Here is a 22,710-nt window from a genome sequence, read left to right on the forward strand (position 1 = left end):
CTGCCCAATATTAATGTAGAAGAGAAAAGAATTATCAGGAAAATTGAGAAGACTTTATATAAATATCTAGTATGATGCAGTGATAGTATTATGATTATTATTAGTAGTAGTAGTATCAGAATAGTAAATCCTCATTTAATACTGATCAATATCAAAGTAGAAGAGGAAAGAATTACAAGGAAAACTGAGAAGACTATAAAAAAATTCACTCGCAAGATGCAGCCTTCCTTTGTAACAAGACATGCATGTTTAATTGGGTCTACGACAGTTCGCCGCGTGCCAGTTCGCCGCAGAGGCAGTTCGCCGTGGACCATTTCGCCGCCAATGTAAAAGCTGGCAAACATGCACAGGGTATATTAAATTAGGAATAGGATAATAGGAAAGTATAGCCTAGAGATTGATAATTTAGCACGTTAGTATTATCATTTTGTCAATGAAAAAACCCAGTTTGCCTCAAAATGAAGAAGCTAATACAAAGCTTATGCAGTTTTTTACTCGACCGCATCTATTCAGAGATTAAAGGAGGCAAACTACCACAAGTTGGGTTAGTGTGGTCAGACAGTTTGCCAAATGAGTAAAGTAATCCTCGCATTCACTCGACCGTATCTCAGAGATCAAAGGCAAAAATAGGCAAAAATAAAGAAAGATTGTTTTGAAAAATTTAATCATGAAACTTCATTTGAACACTGTATAATATCTAAAACATGATTCATACCGTATGATACATTAGATTATATGTAATAACAAATGATACCTATATTGAAGAAACGTGTACAAAAACTGATTACTGATTCTGCACAGATACAAAAACTGATACTCCACAGATCGTGCTGTCTCTTCAGAAGTTGTGTGCTAGTCCTCGTAAATAGTCCATGTTATCTCTATTATGATAATCATTCATGATAGTTTCGATTCTCTCATTTAAAAGTTCATATCGGGGGCGACGTCGGGGGGGAGGATTTCCAGCCAAGAGTCCTTCAATTTCAGTGTCTCTAAGTTTTTGCGATCGAGTAAGTCCTTTAATGAATTTCCATATCGAAGGCCGAATTTCACCCATTGTGACTTGGACAGAACGATGCCATGCCTTGACAACATTGTTGGTGCGGTCTTCACTATTTATGACACGGTCATGTACATTCCACAATTCAATTGTAAATGTAGGAGCACGTCATAATCCACGGCGATTCGGACGTCCTATATAAGTGTCCTCAAAATAGTCCAACACTGGCTGCAAAACATCTGGAAGGTGTTGGCTGAGCTCCTCAAAAACATCAGATACGTCATCAGACGGGACAAAGGCTAGAGCTGGGATGGTGCGGCACTGTAGCGCAAAATCAGCGTCGTTCTCGTACCGCTGTTTGAAGCCTTCGCGCTGTATTCGACGATGAACACTCTGGGCTAGGTGAAAAAAGCAACCCCTGTTTTCAGCGTGCGGGAAAACGATGTTGGAGGCGCGAATGGCAGCCATCTCGAAATCTGTGATGATCAACTGAGGGGCAGCTTCACCATTGGTAAGATGATTCAGCTCCCGGAACAAAGTCTCGTAAGTTCCCTGCCGTTTGTTCGGTAGTAGGGCGTACACTAGAGGGTGTGTGCGGCCTAAGTACGATCCATGGATAGAATAGAGTTGGCTGAAAAGAGGTGGCGTTATGTCAAAAGTTCCATCCATTTGCCACTGACGACACTGACGAAGAACACGTAAATTCCGTTCTGTGGAAAATATCAACATTCGTTCATCACCAGCGGCAGCACCACTATCGAATAACAAAAAATCCTCAAAAACACCAGGATGCTTTTCATAGTGCGTGTACTCCAGAGGTATGGCGAGGTCGGCTAACGAAAGCGGGTTCGGAGGGGCGGCCAGGGTAGCAACTCTCTTCCTCTGTACCATCCGTTTCAAGTTGGGCATGTTCGGCAGAGCACCTTGTCCAGCTTGCGATAAATTTTCGGTGGCTGCGGCTATCACTTGTGCGGTTTGGTCTTGCGTTTGAACGGCACGATTTCTCAAGTCCGTCAGGGCTGTCATCACTTCAACGTTGGCTGCGTCTCCGAGGTGTGTATGGGCACCAATACGCTTGGTTATTCTTCCTTGGTGAACATGAATACGCGCCTTGCAGGAAGAACGTCGATCACAACGCCAGAACTGCGTTTCGCCGTCTTTTGAAACCTTATCGAAAACGTATGTCGTGCCGTTGTCAACGAATTTCTCCTTTCCACGAACGGACAAAACAGGCGGCATTATGGCTTTGGAACGTTGAAGAACAGAGCACATAGCAATGAAGACTTAAGTGACGTGACGACTCTTGGTTCGTGCGGTACTTATATACTATACAATTTTCTATAACTCACCTTGTGGTAGTTTGCCTCGTTTGATCTCTGAGAAACGGTCGAGAAACTGCGAGAAATATAATAAGGTACTTTACTCATTTGGCAAAGTGGTAGTTTGCCTCCTTTGATTTCTGAGATGCGGACGAGTAAAAAAACTGTATAAGCTTCGTAAGCTTCTTCTTTGAGGCAAATTTGGCTGTTTCATTGAGAAAATGATAATAATACCTTGTGGTAGTTTGTCTCGTATGATCTCTGAGATACGGTCGAGAAACTGCGAGGAATATAATTAGGTACTTTACTCATTTGGCAAAGTGGTAGTTTGCCTCCTTTGATCTCTGAGATGCGGACGAGTAAAAAAAAACTGTATAAGCTTTGTAAGCTTCTTCTTTGAGGCAAATTTGGCATTTTCATTGAGAAATTGATAATAATACCAATAATGATGATAATAGTAACGTTATAAATTATCAATCTCTAGGCTATACTTTCCTATTATCCTATTCCTCAATTAATATACCCTGTGCATGTTTGCCAGCTTTTATATTGGCGGCGAACTGCTCTGCGGCGGAACTGGCACGGCGAAACTGTCGCGCGGCGCAACTGGCGGCGGCGAACTGTCGTGCTCCCTGTTTAATTGAGGGGGTTCTTCCCTTCTAATAATATTGGGGATAATAATAATTATTATCATTGTTATAATGGCTGATTCAGCTGCGTTAATTTTATTCAGGACTTTCTCAAGTCTCCTTATTGTTAATTTTTCAGTATTGCTTAGACTGGCAAGCAATGTGCCAATGGAGGACGTCAAAACAAGTGGATTCAAGGGACAATTATTAATCAGAATGAGAAATACATCAATCTTCTCTCTCTCTCTCTGTCTTTCTTTCTTTCTTGCTACTTTTTGTTCTCTCTTCTTAATTTCTCACGTTTCGACTTAGGCTCTGCTGGTCATCTTCCAGGCGAAGCTTGGAGTTGGACTGATGCTGTTAGGAGTCCTATAGTGTTTTATACCAGTGGTGCCAGTGGGGTGCAACAATACTACAATCCTTGAAAGCACCCCTGACCAGAGACGTCTGTGCTTGCTGGAAGCGCTATTCATTTTGGAAAAAAGCCCTCCATGAACACAACACAAGAAGCTTTCCTCCTTCTCACGAGCTTAAGGCAGAACCTGACCCAAGGACCAGTGGTATTAACAAATAATACCAGCAATAATACCGCCAATCTTCCTGAAGATGACCCCACCGAGGAAGGAAAGACCGACAACAACACCAGGAATGACGTCATAGAGCAAAGAGCCAATGAAAATGCAGCTCCCCATGAATTCAACCGAGTGCCGAGACGTTCATCAAGGCTACGCCAAAGAAACCATTAACTCCTGCAACTGTCTTGAGGTAGCGAGTAAGCAGCCAATAGCAGACTGTCTTGAGGTAGCGAGTAAGCAGCCAATAGCAGACTGTCCTGAGCGAGCAGCCAACCAAAAATCATCATCCAGTTGCACCTCGCTGGCACCACTGGTATAAAACACTGTAGGACTCCTAACAGCATCAATCCAACTCCAACCTTCGCCTGGAAGATGACCAACAGAGCCTGAGTCGAAACATTGCAAGAAAATAAGAAGAAATAGAGAGAGAGAGAGAGAGAGAGAGAGAGAGAGAGAGAGAGAGAGAGAGAGAGAGAGAGAAACAAGATTGATTTATTGCTCATGCAGGATAATGATTGTCCCTTGAATCCACCGTTTTTTGACACGTCCTTCATTGGCACATTGCTTGCCAGTCTAAGCAATACTGCAAAACCAACAATAAGGAGACTTGAGAAAATCCTGTATAAAATTAACGCAGCTGAATTAGCTATTATTTTCAAAAGAAGTTGTTTAAAAGAAGGTCTGCTTCCAAACTATTATTATTATTGATACCGAAGCATAAACATTGGGGAATTATTTACCGATATTAACGTGACAAGAAATAAATTATCAGGAAAACTGAAAAGATATCAAAGGTACTTACGATATGATATCCCCATATTTTTTCCTCAGTTCCTTAACTTGATCAGCTATCGCGACATCAGTGGAAGGCAGAGCCCCAATCAGTGGCCATCCCCACAACCCTGGGAAGGAAACGAGGGTCTGAGAGAGTGAACGAGGAAATAGGCTTCTTCATGAACCAGCAAACAACGACGGCTGAAGACATGCCTTATAACAGAGTACTACTACCGGCTCCTTTTGGCGAGGTTAAGGTAAAGAAGTCACTCACCAGTGACCAGTCAGCTTTTCCCTTTTCCCGTTACCAGACTGAAGAAGAACAAGGAAGCTCTCGTCGCCCAGATTTTTACCTTGGGAGACACACCTAGCCAAGATTAACACGGGTAGGCGTACTGCATTAGCCAAATAGCAATAAAAGGACATATGGAGAATTATTCGTGTCCTTCAGCTCAGCAGTACTTGGTGATTAATGGGACCTCTCTCATCTTAGGTCGTAATAGATAGAGAGGGGGAATGTGTTGGGACGAACATCTCCCATAGTGACCCTTCATATCCTTCCACGCACACAGCAACGTCTCGAAGATGCGCAGTATCTCGGGACGGACTAACCCAGTACTTTATTAAATAAACCCTTGTTGATGGTAAGTCAGAATTCGGTGATTAGAAATAGATCATGGTCGATCATTCACTCGTTCCGTTGCTGACCCGGAAAGGGAATAAAATGAGTCATTGTTTTAATTGAAAAAAAAAGGGGGGGGGGGCGGATAAAACAGTGCGCATTCTGCCATGTCAGTGATTAGCCAGTAATCTTCAGGTATCTGGAATTCTGTAACCGTTACAGGTGACGATTGTTACAGGGACTTCGCTTCCTTTGGCAGCCAAGCGTTATCCATTGCATGTAACCTTACTATGAGATTCAGGGCCTCTGTAACACGGTTTTTTCGCAATAACTTTTTATCTATGCATTTCATAAATATAACGGTTATTCAGAATACATATTATATCAACACATAAATTTTGAGTGTATTCTGCACTACGTAGGTTGAATAAATTTGGTACTTAAAATGTAAAAGTGACCTCTTTTGAAGACGGGCCAACTTACTCAGAGAAAAGGTTTCGAACGCACTCGTTACGTAACTTATGACAGCATTTCTTCCCTCTTTCTCGATGGATGATTGGCTATTCGTAACGAAGGCTAAACCTCTGGCAACAATGACATACAAATTTAAATACAAGCAAAGCAGTACACCTTCATGAACTCTGGAACCTCTCCACTGATAATTGTCATAATGAACAAACCAACAAAATATGTTAATAAATACAAAAACACTTCGATTATTAGTCTAAATCCCAAAATAAGTTTCCAAAGAAATTACAGTCTACTTTATAGGTCACAATCAGATTGACAAGATGTAGGGAATAGTTGGTAATTTTCAAAAACATAGTAGACAAGCTTGATTTGATAACTGCTATATCTAATGCCAAGCAATTTTTATTTATTGGCTATCTACCTATTTACTGAAAAAAAATAGCCGGTACCATATATTGGCTTTAAACCTTCACCAATAATTATCGTCAGAATGGTGACTTCATGAGGCTCCACCCACTTTCGCCTCGTTATAATTCAGGATAACACTGAAGGCTACCATGGGCATTGTTGGATTAGAAAATTTAACTTCTGGCTATAAAAACTAATTTCTCGAGTAGTTGTAAGAAGTGCTAAATGATTCTCAAGGATTCCAGCAGTTGGCCTAAACGTTTAATTCATGTATATTACTGCTATACTGTTGCGGCACTACTGCTAGCACTGATACCCCACCCACATCTATGTATCGTTCCGCCATTCATAAAGTCTTTGGGTTTCAGAGCCGATGGAATTTCTGTCTGGTGGATGGGCGGGGCAACATTTAGTCAAAAGGTGTTTGTTTACCTTGCTTACGTAATGAATGTTTTTCGACTCTTGGCTCGTAATCATTGGCCATGGCGTCGGCTAGATAATTTTTACTCTATAAAAATTAAAACTATCGGGTTTAGGTTATTGATAATGCTGACAAAATTTGTGTGTGGTTGTAAAATATACATATGTCAACTTTCAGCTACATCCAATGCTTTGACAAGGAGCAAAGTCCAAAAAACCGTGTTACAGAGACCCTGAATCTCATAGTAAATACCTATAAGAAAAGATTTGGGAGAAGAGGAACCTTTATGGAATCATAAGTCATGACATTAAGCTGCAAATGTCCTTTAATATCCAATTTGATTTCCCTCGGAAATGATATAGTATTCATATATGTTAACCAAAGGGGAATGTTTTAGTTGATAAGTTCGTCATTTCGTGGACTCAGGACTGCAGTGTGGTCTAAGGTGCGTCACTCACGGTCACCTATAGAGTGTAGCTTTGGGTGGCTGTGCGTCACTGCAGTCCTGAGTTGTGGTCTGTCCCTGGATCGATCCCATGAGACAACGAACTTATTACCAACTGAAAAATTTCCCTTTGGTTAACATATATGAAAATATATTATTTCCGAGGTAGAGTGAATTGGATATTAAAGGACATTTGTAGCTTAATGCTTGTATATGAATCACAGTGATGTGATAAAGCTCATTCATACACACACACACACACACACACACACACACACATATATTATATTATTATATATATATATATATATATATATATATATATATATATATATATAGATATATTGTAATTGTAATAGGCACAATGTCCTCTTAACTTCTCGAAATCTTTGCACTTTTTTGGATATCCTTGTCACTACAAATCCTTGAGATCTGTAAGGACGGCATTTCGCCAAATGTCCATCTTTCCTCTGCACATAATTTTTATACCATATACTAAAATGTAGGGCATTTCACGGCCTATCCGCCGATATGTATATCATGTAAAAATGTACTCTCTGCATGAAGATATATGTATATTCGCAGCGGGGGCCTCATCCCTTTTGTATGTTCGAGCTTCCCCCTTGTCTGATTCCAGTCCTCACAACTGGTGACCTCCCAGATTTGGACTGAAGTGGCTCAGGCCTCCTACCCCAGAAAACCTTTAAAGGACCCATACAGCACTCAGTCTAGGTTCTCTGGTGCTCCTATCCACAGTTGACCATAACGCCATTAGCGGACTCACAATGGCATGTTCTCTAGAGGAGTATTTTGGTGTTTATCTATGGTGTGGCCCGCCACTTACGACACCTGTCGACTGTAAGATTGAGCTGGCAGACATGGTGAACTCAGCTCAAAATGGGGAGCTGTCCATTGCTGTTCCTTCAGGTTCTTCAACGCCCCCAACCGCAGCACGATCCATGCTCTCCCCAGGTGGTCCCCCGACCCACGCCCCAGTTGACGTCCTTGCACATCGCCACTGTGCCGGCGGAGCCCCACTCAGTCGAACTGCCACTCTTCTCCAGACAGAAAGTTGCAGCATGGCTACACTGCACGAAGAACCAGTTCCGGTTCCATGGGATCACCAGGGAAGGAACCAAGGTGGACCTCATCGCTGCAGCCTTCCCGTAGGATGTGTTCGACCGCCTCGTCCCTGGATGGCCAGCCAGCCCAGAGTGCTGCCCCAGGACCTGCTACTACTTCCGGAAGTGGACCATCAAGGATGCAGGAAGGAGGTAAGCCTCCTTAGACAGCTCTTCCTCCACCAAACCGTGCCCCAGGTTCACAGCCAGATCCCAGACGCAGAAGACCTGGGCATGGAGAGTCTGGTGGAGCAGGCCTTCAGCCTGTTCACTGCTAACCAGGCTGAAAAAGTCTCCACCCTACCGTCTGCCAACAGCCTGCAGCAGGAGGAACCCAATGAGGCATGGATCAGCGCAGCCTTCCAGAGAAGGAGAACCTTGCAACAACAACAGTTGGTGCCACTTCCACCAGATGTTCGGCAGTAAGGCAAGGAAGTGCGAGCGCCCCTGCTCCTTCGTGCCTCCAAAAAAAAACGATGGGTTCAGCGCCCAAGAGCACCCCCCCTGGCAGCGGCAGTAAAAAAATATTGCCCCAGAGGATTCTATGTCGAGGACACCATCTCCGGCTACAGGATGTTGGTCAACACTGGTGCCATGCAGTCGGTGTTCCCGCCATCGGCAGAGGACCACAACTGTACCCCCGATGCTCCGACCACCCTCGTAGCCACCAACGGAACCCCCATCCACTCCTATTGCACCAGGACCCAGATCATCGCGTTCCTGGGCCTGGCCTACACCTGGCCCTTCGTCATCACCGACGTACGAATCCCTTCCTGGGGACGGACTTCCTAGCCCACCACAGGCTCTTAGTGGATGTAGCCCACCAACGCCTCCTTGGCACTGAGACCTACCTCTCTTGCCCACTCACCAGAGGACCCAGGGCACCCACCATCTGCTCCATTTTTTCCCACAGGTATGCCTCCCTCCTACAAGAGTTCCCAGATGTCTTCCAACCCAAACTTCGCCAGGTAGCAGGGGCTGCACCCAAGCACACTGTATACCATTACATCGACACCAAGGGGCCTCCGACGCACACCAAGTTCTGCCGCCTCCCGCTAAAGCTCCTTCAGGAAGCCAAGAATGCATTCACAGAAATGGAGTAGATGGGCATCTGTAGGATGGCTGCGAGCCCGTGGGCGTCCCCCCGCCACATCTTGAAGAAGGCAGACGGTATGTGGAGGCCCTGCAGCATCTACCACCGCCTGAACCTCGTCACCATGCTTGACAGTTACCCCCTGATGAACATGCAGGACTTCACCGGGCCTCTCCACGGAGCAAAGATCTTCTCTATATTCGACCTCTTAAAGTCCTACTTTCAGGTCCCCATCTATCCTGATGACATCCTGAGGATGGCTATCATCACGCCATTTGGGTCTTTTGTATTCACCTTCTCCACCTTGGGCCTGCGGAACGCCAGAGCCACCTTTCAGCACCTTATGGACAGCATCCTCGGCGACCTACCCCTCTGCGTCACCAAGTCATCCTTCAGCAGAGCCACAACTCTGGCTCACCAGGACCCCGACGCACCCCTGACACTCACCACTGATGCCAGCAACACTACATGTGGCGCCGTCCTGGAACAGCTGGTCAATGGCGTCTCCACGCCGCTAGCAGGAAGCTGGAATCTGCCTAGACCCATTACAGCACCTTTGACAGCAAGCTCCTCGCTGTCTACCAGGCTGTCTGCCACTTCAAGCACCTTCTGGAAGGCGTCCCATTCACCAAGAGGACGGACCACCAGCCGCTGGTCCACGCCTTCATCAAGACAGGCGACACTTGGTCCTCAAGACAGCAACGTCACCTCATGGCTATCTCCGAATTCGGGTGTGCTCCATTGAGTACGTCCCTGGCGGAAGGAACCCCGTAGCTGACGCCCTCTCGAGGATCGAGATAAACTCCCTGCACCTCAGCGTGGACTATGAGGAAGCCTCCAACCCCGTAGTACCAGCCCACCGGACCGCCATCACTGCCCTCCAATGGGAGGACATTCCCTTTGGCCCTTCTAAGATGATGCTCCTCTATGCCACCAGCACTGGCAGCCCACTCCCCCTGATACCCGCCTCCGGGAGGAAGCAGGTATTCGACGTGATCCACGGTCTTTCATACCAATCACCCCGCACGACAACCAAACTCGTGACAGAAAATTTCGTTTGGCACGGCATCAAGAGGGCCTCCCAGGAGTGGGCCAGGAACTGCATCACATGCCAGAGCAGCAAGACAGGAAGGGCACACCGAATCGGGAATAGGCACCTTCCCTCAACCCAGGCAGAGATGCAGGCATATCCACGTCGACGTTGTTGGGCCCCTTCCCGGATTCGACGGTGCCAGATACCTCCTGACGGTGATCGACCGGTCCACCAGGTGGCCAGAGGCCACCCCGATATCAGAAGCCACTGCAGATGCCTGTGACGAAGCCCTCCTATCCAGCTGGATCAGCCACTTCAGAGTGCCAGACAACATCACTACAGACCGGGGAACCACCTTCACCTCAGAACTCTGGACCTCCTTGGCAAGCCTGATGGGGACTAAGCACCATATGACCATGGCCTACAACCCTGCAGCTAATGGCATGGTGGAAAGAACCCACTGCTCCCTCAAGGCCTCCCTGATAGCATGCTGCACAGGCCCCAACTGGAAGGCACAGCTACTGTGGGTCCTCCTCGGCCTTCGCACCGGCCCAAGAACCAACGGCAACCCGTCACCGGCAGAGAGGGTTTACGGCGGGACTCTGACAGTGCCAGGTGAATTCTCCCTGCTGATAGCAACGACCCCGACATCCCACTGGCAAGACTCCAGGCAGCCGCCCAGAAATTTGTTCCCTGCCGAGAGACCTACACAGACAGGAGGAAGCAGTTCCGACCGAGGGCCCTGGAATCCTGCAAGTACGTTTTCATATGGAACGATGCCACCTGCCCACCCCTAATGAGACCCTACCAAGGACTGCACTGTGTCACTTGCCGAGAGGAGAAGGCATTCCTCGTCTTGATCAGTGGCCACGAGGACTGGATCTCAATAAACCGACTGAAGCCCGCCGTTGTTCCCAACAAAGACAACCCAGCAGAAGTCTTTTGCTGGACACCGCCTCGGAACACAGCCTCACCGGAATCTGACAGCGCCCCCAGATGTCGCTGGGGTTGCCCAAGGAAAGCAGTCAAACCCAGCAGGCCCACCACCAGCGACTCACCGGACAATGAGGACCGGGAAGACGTCCCCCAACAAATGGAATCTCGAACCTACAGACTCCTCCAGGCCCCCGCAAGATTTGGTGGGGGGAAGTATTTGTAAGGACAACATTCTGCCAAATGTCCAGCCTTCCTCTGCACATACTTTTTATACCATATACTAAAAGGTAGAGCATGTCACGGCCTATCTGCTGATATATATACCATGTAAAAATGTACTCTGCATTAAGATATATGTGTATTTTCAGCTGTGATGAAACACAATCGCAGCGGGGGTTCGTCCCCTTTGAATGTGCGTGTGTGAAGGACACTATGTTTCCGTCCACACTGCTGCCTCATATACAGCTGTCTCTGTTCAATAAAGTTAGTTAGAGCTTTCCCCTTGTCTAATTCCAGTCCTCACAGATCCAAGTGCAAGAAATATGAAGCAATTATGTCAGATAGTGGGAAACAAACCCAGGTTACCATAATCACTGGTCATGTTGCCGACCTGACCATGAGAAGAATAAATTTATTGCTTCTCATACATATACATACACACCTGTCATTTCCAGAGATATTTATTACATCTGGAATAGAGCCATCGTCACCATCGTAGCCAAGTGGGCAATAATTTTTATTGCTTTTTAGGCTGAAATATATATGCAGTATCTACTGGTCACTTTTTACCAGATACATATGCAATTGTAACAGCCACAATGACCCTCTTAACTTGTTGAATTCTTTGCACTTTTTTTAATATGCTTGTCACTACAAAGCCTTGAGATCCAAGTGCAAGCAATGAAGAAATCATGATGTCCGGTAGCAGAAAATGCACCCAGGTTACTGTAATCACCACAAGGCTATTACAATTACAAATGTATCTCTAAAAAGTGACCAGTTGATTCTACAGGTATACAGCCTAAAAAGCAATAAAAACAACTGCCCACTTGGCTACAATTGTGAGGTTGGGCCTATTCTAGCTCAATAAATATATCTGAAAATGAGAGGTATATGTATGCATGAGCAGCAATAGACTTTTGTCCTTCTCGTGGTCAGGTTGGCAACTTGACCTCATTGGGATTATGGAAACTCGGGTACATTTCCCACTACTGGGCTTCATAATTTTTGCACTTGGATCTCAAGGCTTTGTAGCAACAAGCATATCCAACAAAGCAGAAGAATTCAAGAAGTTAAGTAATGCAGCAGATAAGTAGAAAAATACTTCAGTTTGTGTACAAGCATGAAATTTGGAACAAGTGCTCATTTCAACCCCTTCCTTAGAAAAATCTGAGTGTCTGTGCAAAATTTCAATATGGCAGCCACTTTTCAAGATGAATGCTAGTTGTTCCGATTTCTGACACTGAGTAAATAGTAGTTGCTGAAATAAATACATCAATCATTGTTCAGATAATCCCTTCCTGGGTAGAAGAGTTAGTTGAAGACATCACCAAAGCTCCTACTACTATATTTACCATTGTGATAAAGTTGGCATACAAAATAGCTGCAATGAAACATATTGCTTGATAATTCTGCAACCAAGAAAGATAGAGACATGAAATTTGTATCTATGCCTACATTTATGAGGCCCAAATATCTGTTTCTAGTATTTCTATTGGGCTATTATCAATATTACAAATTGGAAAGGGACCCCATAATGGTGCTGAAAAGTATACAAGCACAAGACTATCATGGAGTATGATAACAAAGTATCTTAATAATGTTCAAGCACTGTCTCAGTGTCTTTTTTAAAGCCTGAAATTAACACAAGATTTTAAAGATGCATGGTGCAACCCTCTAGTGTGTGACAAAATTCTCATTCAGATGTATCTGAAGCATCATTTGCAACACCATAGTTACACCTCACATTATGAATACGCTTCATGTTTGCAGCTACACAAAGCTGTGCATGTAAGCCCAAGCCTGTAACATTTGCACCTACCATGGTACCCAGACTTGCAGCCACATTTTGTAAGCTGTTAACAACTCTTTGCAATGGGGGAGTTTGTTGTCTAGAAGACTTTCCAGTCTTTTCCCAGCCCCAGTCAGCTGGGCTCTGTGCTTCTGGCAGGCACAGAATTTCCTGACCTCATACACTTCCTGCCTGGTATGCTGAATGTTTAGAGTTGAAGCAGGGCTGCTCTGGTTGGAGGGATGGCTTCATATGGTCTCTGCTTTCTGGCAAACAGGTCTGAAACTGGCTTTGGCACTGCATCACTTGGTGGTGTTGGGTTTTTAACTTGTCTTTGGCAGGGTGCTGGAATACTGAAATGCTGGTTGCATGAAAAGAGGTAGTAGCCGTAGTTGCAGAAGGGTTGTGATTGATATTGATCATGACCACAGTGATAAACAACCCCTTTCTCAAGACAAGTGGACAGACTACACACTCTTCCACATACTTGGTGGAAGTGGCATTTCCCAGCCAGGCTATCTCCAGCACCTTGTAATAAGAAATTCTCATGCCATGAACATGAAACATTTTTACCAGGTTTCTCTTCCTGGTTTTGGAATAGAGAGCTGTGCCCATGAACGCTGAAAAAGGAGTTCCCCTATCCTTTGAGTGTTGATGTACACTTGCTCCTTCCTTCTGTTTTGAGAAGCAGTAGTACTGCAGGAGCTGAGCAATAGCTAGGTCTGACTTTGATGAGCCAAACTTTAGCTGTGGCTTTATGTCTGCTCCATGTTCAACCATACTAGTGAACTAGAGCAGACTTTGAGGTATGGCATTATTGATGCACCCTTCTCCAAAGGTGCAGTCAAATCTGGACTGATGATGCAGATTATGCTTCCTCAGTATTTTTGCTGATTTAGCAATCACAAGTGTATCTGAGTAGTCAGATGGCTGAGATAGGGTTAAAGCTACATCTTTCTGCAAGGCAAGTAGCACACATCTTCCTTTCTTGTGTCTTTCCAATTCAGGGATTTCTTGTGCCTTTCCAATTCAGGGATTAATTCTGTTGTATTTACAGTGGGTGAAGCAATGCCCAATTGTTCCAGGTGCTGCTGGTATAATTAGGATATGACTGCAAGAAGAAATATGGCAGGACCATCCAAACTCAAGTTGGTTTCAATGATACAATTAACCTGCTCTGATGGATCCAGTGGAGATATCTGGTTCTTCACTGACATTGTTCTTTCTCAAGATTTCTAAGATGGGACCTCTCCCTGTTGTAAAGGCCAGTGAGACATAAAAGATTGTATTTCTGTATGAGTACATTTATGTAGTCTCCTGTTGATATTCATGGTCATTACTTGTTGAAGATCTGTTACAGGTGCCACATTTTCACCAAAAATGCATGTTTCATTGTCATGACTCATTTGACACTGTTTAGCATGCTTTTCCTGTGGTTCACTACCTTCAACTGTATATCTTCGCTTTCTTGCATGATCAAGTTTTGCATTATTAAACTTTACCCTACTGCTCTTGTGGTATTTTGCCATGTTTTATTGCAGTGTTGCCTCAATGCCATTTCCTTCATCCAGCCTTGCTGGGTCAAAGTTAAGCTAAGGTTAAGCGGAATTTCACCAATCTACTGGAACAATGGCACATTGGTTAAAATCATTACGTACCCACCATATTCAGGATTATGACGTACAGAGGCCAAGGGCTTTCTTGTCTTCCTGGCAAAGACAGCATTTGCTTAAGTCAGTCTTCCTTTTTCCAGTGATTGAATTTACACTTGCCATTAGGAGCTCTTGATTAAGGCCCAGGGGCTATCCTTTAACCACCTTAACCTGATATGTGCATTGATGTATGGGATGCAACTAGGTTCGGTCACCTTACACCTAGCCCAATCATTCATCCAGTGCTATTTAAGTCCCATGTGATCTGTACACCATCCAGGTAAGTACATGAACAAGTCAAGTAGAACCCCACTTACCCTTGTCTCGGCTCTCCCACACTGGCACCTCCTGTTAATTCAGGCGCGGCTGTCTAACTAGATCTACCAACTATATAAATACTTTCTACAAGCTAATTGATATAGTCCTATTAAACAGCATTTGGGACACTAAACTACTAAATTATACTACAGCAAAGCTAGGTACAGCATAAGCGAAGTAAGATTAGCTGACACTGAACCCCATGCTGAGTTACACAGTAGTGAAGTCACCAATGTGCCATGGTTGTGAGCTGACATTCACTCTTTTAAACTAAAACTAAAGATAAAACCACCACCTAAATTATATATAGACTTGCTAACTATTATATGGAACAGGGATACATTTTTCCATGCCTACAGAATCTTGAGACATGATTATTTAAGGTTTTTGGCTGCCATATTGGATGTTATCTTTCTTTATATATGCTATATGAAATCTTTAATGGGGATACATTTTACTTTTGCTTGTTGACTCTGCCTAAAATGTGTATAAACAAAACAATTCCATAAAATCATGACCAGAGGCACATGAGTCCCATGTTAAAACTTTGAACAGTGGCCATCTTGAAAAATGGCAGCCATTTTGGAATTCTGAGTGGACACCCACTAATTTTCAAAAAGTGGCCTATGGAGACGAAATGTACCATATTTCATGCTTGCATCATTAACTGAAGTATTTCAGTGAAATATTATTCTATCTATGGCTATTACAATTATACACATATATCTGGCAAAAAGTGACCAGAGTCTGTAGATTCTACATTATATATATATATATATATATATATATATATATATATATATATATTGTGTGTTTGTTTGTTTGTATGGTGCTTTTACGTTGCATGGAACCAGTGGTTATTCAGCAACGGGACCAACGGCTTTACGTGACTTCCGAACCACGTCGAGAGTGAACTTCTATCACCAGAAATACACATCTCTCACTCCTCAATGGAATGGCCGAGAATCGAACCCGCGACCACCGAAGTGGAACGCCAACACCATACCAACCACGCCACTGAGACGCTATGTGTGTGTATGTAGTTTCAGTTGTGGAATATTTCTTACCTGTCTTTCACTGCCAGTCGGTCATGAATACTTCAGGCATACTGCAGGTCAGCCAGATTGATGGCGTAAGTCTACTATATATGCATATTCAGGAGATCTTTGAATGATTAGCAACCTCAGTCAGAAGTTTAACCTCAGGTTAAATACGCCAGTCTAAGCCTAACTCATTCAATATTAAGGTGAGTCGGAAAATTGGGTTTTGGTAATGTTCATGGAACCAGTGGTTATTCAGCAACGGGACCAACGGCTTTACGTGACTTCCGAACCACGTCGAGAGTGAACTTCTATCACCAGAAATACACATCTCTCACTCCTCAATGGAATGGCCGAGAATCGAACCCGCGACCACCGAAGTGGAACGCCAACACCATACCAACCACGCCACTGAGACGCTATGTGTGTGTATGTAGTTTCAGTTGTGGAATATTTCTTACCTGTCTTTCACTGCCAGTCGGTCATGAATACTTCAGGCATACTGCAGGTCAGCCAGATTGATGGCGTAAGTCTACTATATATGCATATTCAGGAGATCTTTGAATGATTAGCAACCTCAGTCAGAAGTTTAACCTCAGGTTAAATACGCCAGTCTAAGCCTAACTCATTCAATATTAAGGTGAGTCGGAAAATTGGGTTTTGGTAATGTTCAGTAAAATTACTCAAGGTTCTTTGCAGCAGTCCTTCGGCCCCTAGCTGCAACTCCTTTCTATCTTTCTACCATACCTCCATTCGTATTCTTTCTTCCATCTTTCTTTCCATCCTCTCCAACAATTGTTTCAAAGTGCAATTGCGACGTTTTCCTCCAGTTACACCTTTCAAACCTTTCTACTCGTAATATCCCTCTCAGCGCTGAATAACCTCATATGTCCCTAGGCCTAAATTTATATTCTATTCCACAAAGTGCAGCCGTGATTGCTTACCAGGGTACTTTGATACGAGGACGATCTTGTGGTTAGACTGCACTACTGTCTGCTCCTTGTGTCACTGCGCTGTTAACTGGGTTATAATCTCTTGTAGCACATAGTAGGGTGCCACCTGCATGCGATTCATGGGCGCCCGCAGCATATTTTCCAAGAGGGGGAATATATATATATAGTATATATATATATATATATATATATATATATAAACACAGACACATACACACACACACACACACACATATATATATATATATAATTATATATAGATAGATAGATAGATAGAGTAGTAGATGGATATAGTGAAACTGAGATTAAAGTGAAGCAAGATGTGATAAAGAAAAAAATACAATGTTACATTGACTTTTTTCAATAGTTCCATTGAATGTTCAGCTGAATTCAAATACTTCTGGAAAAAACAAAGCAGTTATATACTGTATACAAATATTATACAAATACATAATGATACATTTAGTTTACTTAAACTGAAATGGAAGGAATACAAAGTGATGTATTTAATGTAATAAATGTATATAGTAATATATATATATATATATATATATATATATATATATATATATATATATAATATATTTCCAGGATTTCAGGGAGGGGCTAGTGCCCCCTCTTTGCCCCATGTGCGGGCGTCCATGATGCGATTGGTTACTAAGTCAGTTAAATAAGGCTGCTTCTTTCCGCAAATGATCCAAGTCCATTCCGTGCTGTACTTCTTTCTCGTTTTCATGTGATTCCCCAGAGAAGACTGACGGTGATTGTCAATCTTCAAAGCTTAAGATTAGCTTTTCGGGTAAAGTGTAGACAGCTACAGCGCCCTTCTAGTTCAGCAACTATCAGAGTACGTGGAGAATGGGCGCCTTGTTCAGTACGAACCCCTTGGAGATGAACGTAAAAACACGAGCAAAAGACGCTAAATATAATAAAAGATAAACAAAAGGTGGTACATATCATAAGCATAAATAAAAGACTGTTAATACTTTGGTCGGCGACAGGCGTGAATCAGGCCACCGTATTATTAGCCTGCAGTTTACCACCTGTCATTAAAATCCTTCGCGTTGAACGTCCACAATAACTCGCCAAAATCACGTCGTCTCTGAAGTCCAGCCATTTCAGTTGCAAAATAAGCACGGAAAAGACGAACTCGCCCTCTTGAGTGATAACCCTTCAAAGACCTTGAGAAAGCAGATGTGCATTGTAAGACGTACTTATCACGTGAGCCGTGCCAGATGTAGGTACGAATTTGCAGTCTGTAGGTCGCCCCTCGCCCACGAGCCCAGCGGGTGCGTGACCTTTGCGCCGAATAAGGACTATGACTCAGCAAAGAGAAGTACCTTGTCCTGTGTATGCCGTGACGTCATGGCTATCCCGAATGTTTATGTCTCTCTCCGTCTCTCTATTTTCTTCCGGTTTGAATTGTGTACGTCGCTGCCAAATGCTATCATCTCTAGACCTCTAAAGATCGAGAATTCATAGCAATTCCTTATCTGGTTCATTTATCAGTCAATAACAACGTCAACATCGACATATACGAAGATACTGAGTTAAAAGTAAACTGTGTTAGACACTTCATTGTTCTTCAAATAAATCATCGCTTTAGAACTGTGATTAATAATTGAAAAAATGTAATAGTTATAATCATCTACTGGAAACAGTTGTGGTAATTATACCGGATAATGTTTCTTCCGATAACAATTTGTCACTGCTTTTGACATTGAACTGAATTTAGCGGCCTAACTGTAATTCATGCATCCTGACATTCATACAGAAATGTAGGTATAAACACACACACACACACACATATATATATATATATACACATATACATATATATATATAGATATATATATATATATATATATATATATATATATAATATATATATGTGTGTGTGTGTAATCACACGTGTAAATTATTTATACTCAAAATATTAAACCACAAGTCACTTAAGTAGACATTAAATTATTAGAGATTTAATGCAAATTACCTTATTTGCAACTCCACAAACACAGTTTGAATTAAGAGTAGCATCCCCTACTTTATTCATTTCTCATAGATTTTTCTTTGATTTTGATCATAATCAATTACGGAAATGTTTAAAATCGGGGTTAGCATGAAATAATAGGATAAATCGGTGCCGTAAACATTCAATCAGAACTAGAACTTTTCGTTCGCTTATGTGAAAAGCCTTATAGAATTGATTGGCTTTTTTGTAGAGTAATAAAAGAGTCTTATATATTCATACAAGCTCATTAGAATCTGCAATGATATAGCTAGCTATTGGATATTGACTTGAATCTATTGCTAGGTCTATATAGCCTCTTGACCCTATCGCGCTCAAAGATGATTTAGTCAAATGAAAATTGTCATTTAATCTCGTAAATGTCGGTACTCCGTACAAGGATAATTCCATCAGAGCACCTCAAGCGGTGAACTGTAGGCAGTACTTGAGGTTCTTTGCAGCGTCCCTTCGGCCCCCTAGCTGCAACCCCTGTCATTCCTTTGACTGTACCAACATTCATATTCCATCTTACATCCCACCCTCTGTTGATCAATGTTTCATAGCTCAACTGCGAAGTCTTCCTCCTGTTCCATTTTTAAAACTATCGTTACTCTCAGTATCCCTTTCAGTGCTGAATGACCTCATAGGTCCCAGAGCTCTGCCTTTGGACTAAGTTACTGGTTAGTCCACTACCTGAAGGTCAAGATTAAATGATTTTACACTCATTTGTCTTGTTTTTTTTGTAAAAACCTTTCCGTGTTGTACTCCATGCTTGAGAATGCTGCGGAGAAAGCAAAAGAGCGCGCACTCCGTTGTTCCACTTTCGACGTGCCCCTTCATATATAGGACTATATATATATATATATATATATATATATATATATATATATATATATATATATTATATTAATATATATATATATATATATATGTGTGTGTGTGTGTGTGTGTGTGTGAAAGCAATATGACTATGCCTATCGCTTATGATAATGCAAAGGTACTGGGATAATTTTACTTGCAACTAATTGGCTCGATCGTATGCAGGCCAGACTATTCATCAAAACTACGACCATTATGGGGAAAATTTTGTACGCAACCGAACACCAGAGCTTAAGTTGTATAGTTAAGTTGGTTTCTTAGAAAGCAATGATGGTAACTTGAGCTAAAATGCTTTGAAAGGACTCTTTTTAATTTTCCTGTGATAAAGTTCAAACACAACAGCAACCAATCAGTCACGATGACAGTTTGTATGAACATTCACCTGTTCAGTCTTGTCGCCGATATTGGCATTCATGAAGCAAAGCCTCACAGCTATAAAAAAAGAAAAAAAGAAAAAAAAAGAAGGGACCCGGGACACCACCCTCGCCTTACAATGACGCAATATGCGTATGTCGAAATCTAAAAAGGCACGAATTCCGTAAGCAACTCACCTGGTGGGATGCCGGGGGGTTTTCTCGGCCAAATAGTGAGGACCATTACGGCGAGGAGCAGCCCGGCGAGAATGACTTGCAGCACCATTTCTGAGGAAGCCAAGAGCTCTCTTTCTGTTTACTGCAGTCTCCTTACTCTTCTGAGTTGTGCGGTGGAGTTTTGGTCGACGCTCTACCCGACTAGCGCGGCCCAGAGTTGCCAATTCAAATTTTCAAAAGTCGCTATGCTCGCCCCTAAAACTCGTTAGAAACTCGCTCAATTCTTTATCAAATGTCGCTAGACAAGATGATCTCTCCCTCCCCTTCCCATCTTCTTTTTTCTTTTTATTATAGACAACTACAGCCTATAATAATCACATAACAAAATTAAATGTCAGGTGCTCTATCTCAACCTATTAAAATACTAGCTTTTTTTTTTTTTTTACGTCTTTGAAATTCACTGTACTGGCATAGAGATGTGATACTGTTAAATATGTAAAATGTAGCGTGAACAATTATCATTTTCCGAAGAAAGCATTTCATTATATATGATATTTATGTGTGTGTTAAGTGCACCTTATATATGAAGTTGGAACTCTAATACTGTGTTATATATGAAGAATGCTGCATTAATAAGAATAAAAATCTTAATGAGGCATTGATTAACTTAAGAAGGTTACAGACTATCTAACTTTTACTATATGAACATCTATTCTCCTATTCAATAATGATATGTAGTTTTTAATAAGCACACTTACCGATTACTCAATTATCACTGCATCCCAGTCCTCCCCCTCAAAGTCATCAATTGGACTAAGAGGTAGACTGCTTGAAGCTTTTGATGTGGTTGCTTGATCCAAAGTGTTGTCTCTCCAGTGTACCGATTTTTCTAAGAATATCATTTGGTAAAGTGTATTTTGAACAACAGGTATTATACCTTTTTAACCCATACTTTATGACAAGAATTGCTTTGAGTGTTAACAGTTTCATTTTATTTCGCAACTTTGACTTCACCAAATTCATATTGCTAAATGTGCGGTCTACCTTTACGTCAGCGTTAGAGTGTGGTAAAGATAATGCAGAGCCATTTCGGACAGATCCTGGTATGGATTTTTACCTGACGCATCTCAGTAGTGGGGTACTTCTGACCAGAAATTTAGTGTACTTGATGTTTCTGTCCAAACCACATGATGAAGTTTCTTCCACTGGAAATCTATTTGAGTAAGGGAGCTTGCATCATCTGTAAATAATTTTGCCACCTCAATTATATCAGATTTAATGGGCTTCAAGCATTCATCAACACTCAAAAGTAAGACCGATTACAATACGCGAATATTGCCAGGTAGGCGTTGACGGAGCTGCTTTACCAATGCAACGACAAACTTTGTGCATCTCTCTCGTATATAACTTTCATCCGTAGAGGAAAATTTGCCCTCAGCCAACTCCTTTCCAAACTCAAAACCCAAGTATACATAATTATGGTCTTGGATCCAAATGTTCTTCAATCACTTTGCAATGCACAACTTTCTTTCCTGGAATTAATATCTTTGCTCCTAATGAATCAATCAATAAAACAAGGTCTCTCAGCAATTTTGTTGGGTCCTGCATTTCCGCTTCAAAATTCTCATTGACAGCTTGTACCTCGCCAAGTATCGGTTTGATAAAAAGAATTGCATAATTCTGTTTGTCATTAAACATTAAGTATAAGAGCTCTGCTGTGTAACATCGTTCTTCTAATCATGCTAATGGGAAATGTGTTTTAAGCTCGGTCCATTGTTTCAAGATTCTCACCACAGCACGCTCGATAGATAACCATCTAGTCTGGCTCAACTGCACTAATTTCAGAGGTGGTAAACCATCATTGCTAGTTTCAAACAATAGTTTGTATTTCTCCTGGCGTACAGATGACTGGGAAAACCAGTTATATGTCTCTTTAATCATGAACTCTAAGTTCCGTGGCAATGTTTCACGTGCAGTATGTGAAACAACTAATTGAATTGAGTGACATAGCTTATGCATCTAATTAGCTGCAGGTGGGGTATTTCGGCTTTCAGTCTTGCAAATACTCCATTATTAATACCTGTCATTACCGATGCATTATCTGTTCCAAGTACCAGCAGATGCTGCATTTCTAAGCCGTTGTTATGGAGTGACATTTTGATTGCCTCACATACTGACTCTTCATTACATTCTTTTAGTTCAACTAAATCGAAAAATGTAACAACAATACGCTTCAGCGAACTAGAGTAATACCAAATGACAATTCCCAGCATCTTTGAGGCAGTAACGTCATTACTTTCATCAATTATCAGACTAAATTTTCTCTTTCCAATATCAGCTTGCAAGTCTTCCATGAAGTGCGGTGCAGGAACATTGCAAATTATACCCGTGCACTTCGATCTTTTTAATTTCAATTCACTAACATCCTTACTGTCACTGAAGCATATTTTGCACACCCCAGTTAAGTGATCC

At 42.4% G+C, this 22,710-nt stretch overlaps 1 protein-coding gene across 1 annotated transcript in view; it reads right to left on the minus strand.

Moving 5' to 3' along the window:
* LOC135202400 (cytochrome P450 2L1-like) overlaps positions 1-20,424 on the minus strand; it is a 27,642-nt gene extending 7,218 nt beyond the window's left edge. Inside the window, exons 1-2 of the mRNA XM_064231791.1 lie at positions 20,260-20,424; positions 4,326-4,425 (exon numbers count right to left, since the gene is read on the minus strand). Of these exons, the coding sequence (XP_064087861.1) occupies positions 4,326-4,425; positions 20,260-20,347 (188 nt within the window). The 5' untranslated portion in view covers positions 20,348-20,424. The remainder of the gene's footprint in view (positions 1-4,325; positions 4,426-20,259) is intronic.
* Positions 20,425-22,710: the final 2,286 nt, after the last annotated feature.

Source organism: Macrobrachium nipponense, chromosome 30 (assembly GCF_015104395.2).
Source record: "Macrobrachium nipponense isolate FS-2020 chromosome 30, ASM1510439v2, whole genome shotgun sequence".
Classification (NCBI taxonomy): domain Eukaryota; kingdom Metazoa; phylum Arthropoda; class Malacostraca; order Decapoda; family Palaemonidae; genus Macrobrachium; species Macrobrachium nipponense.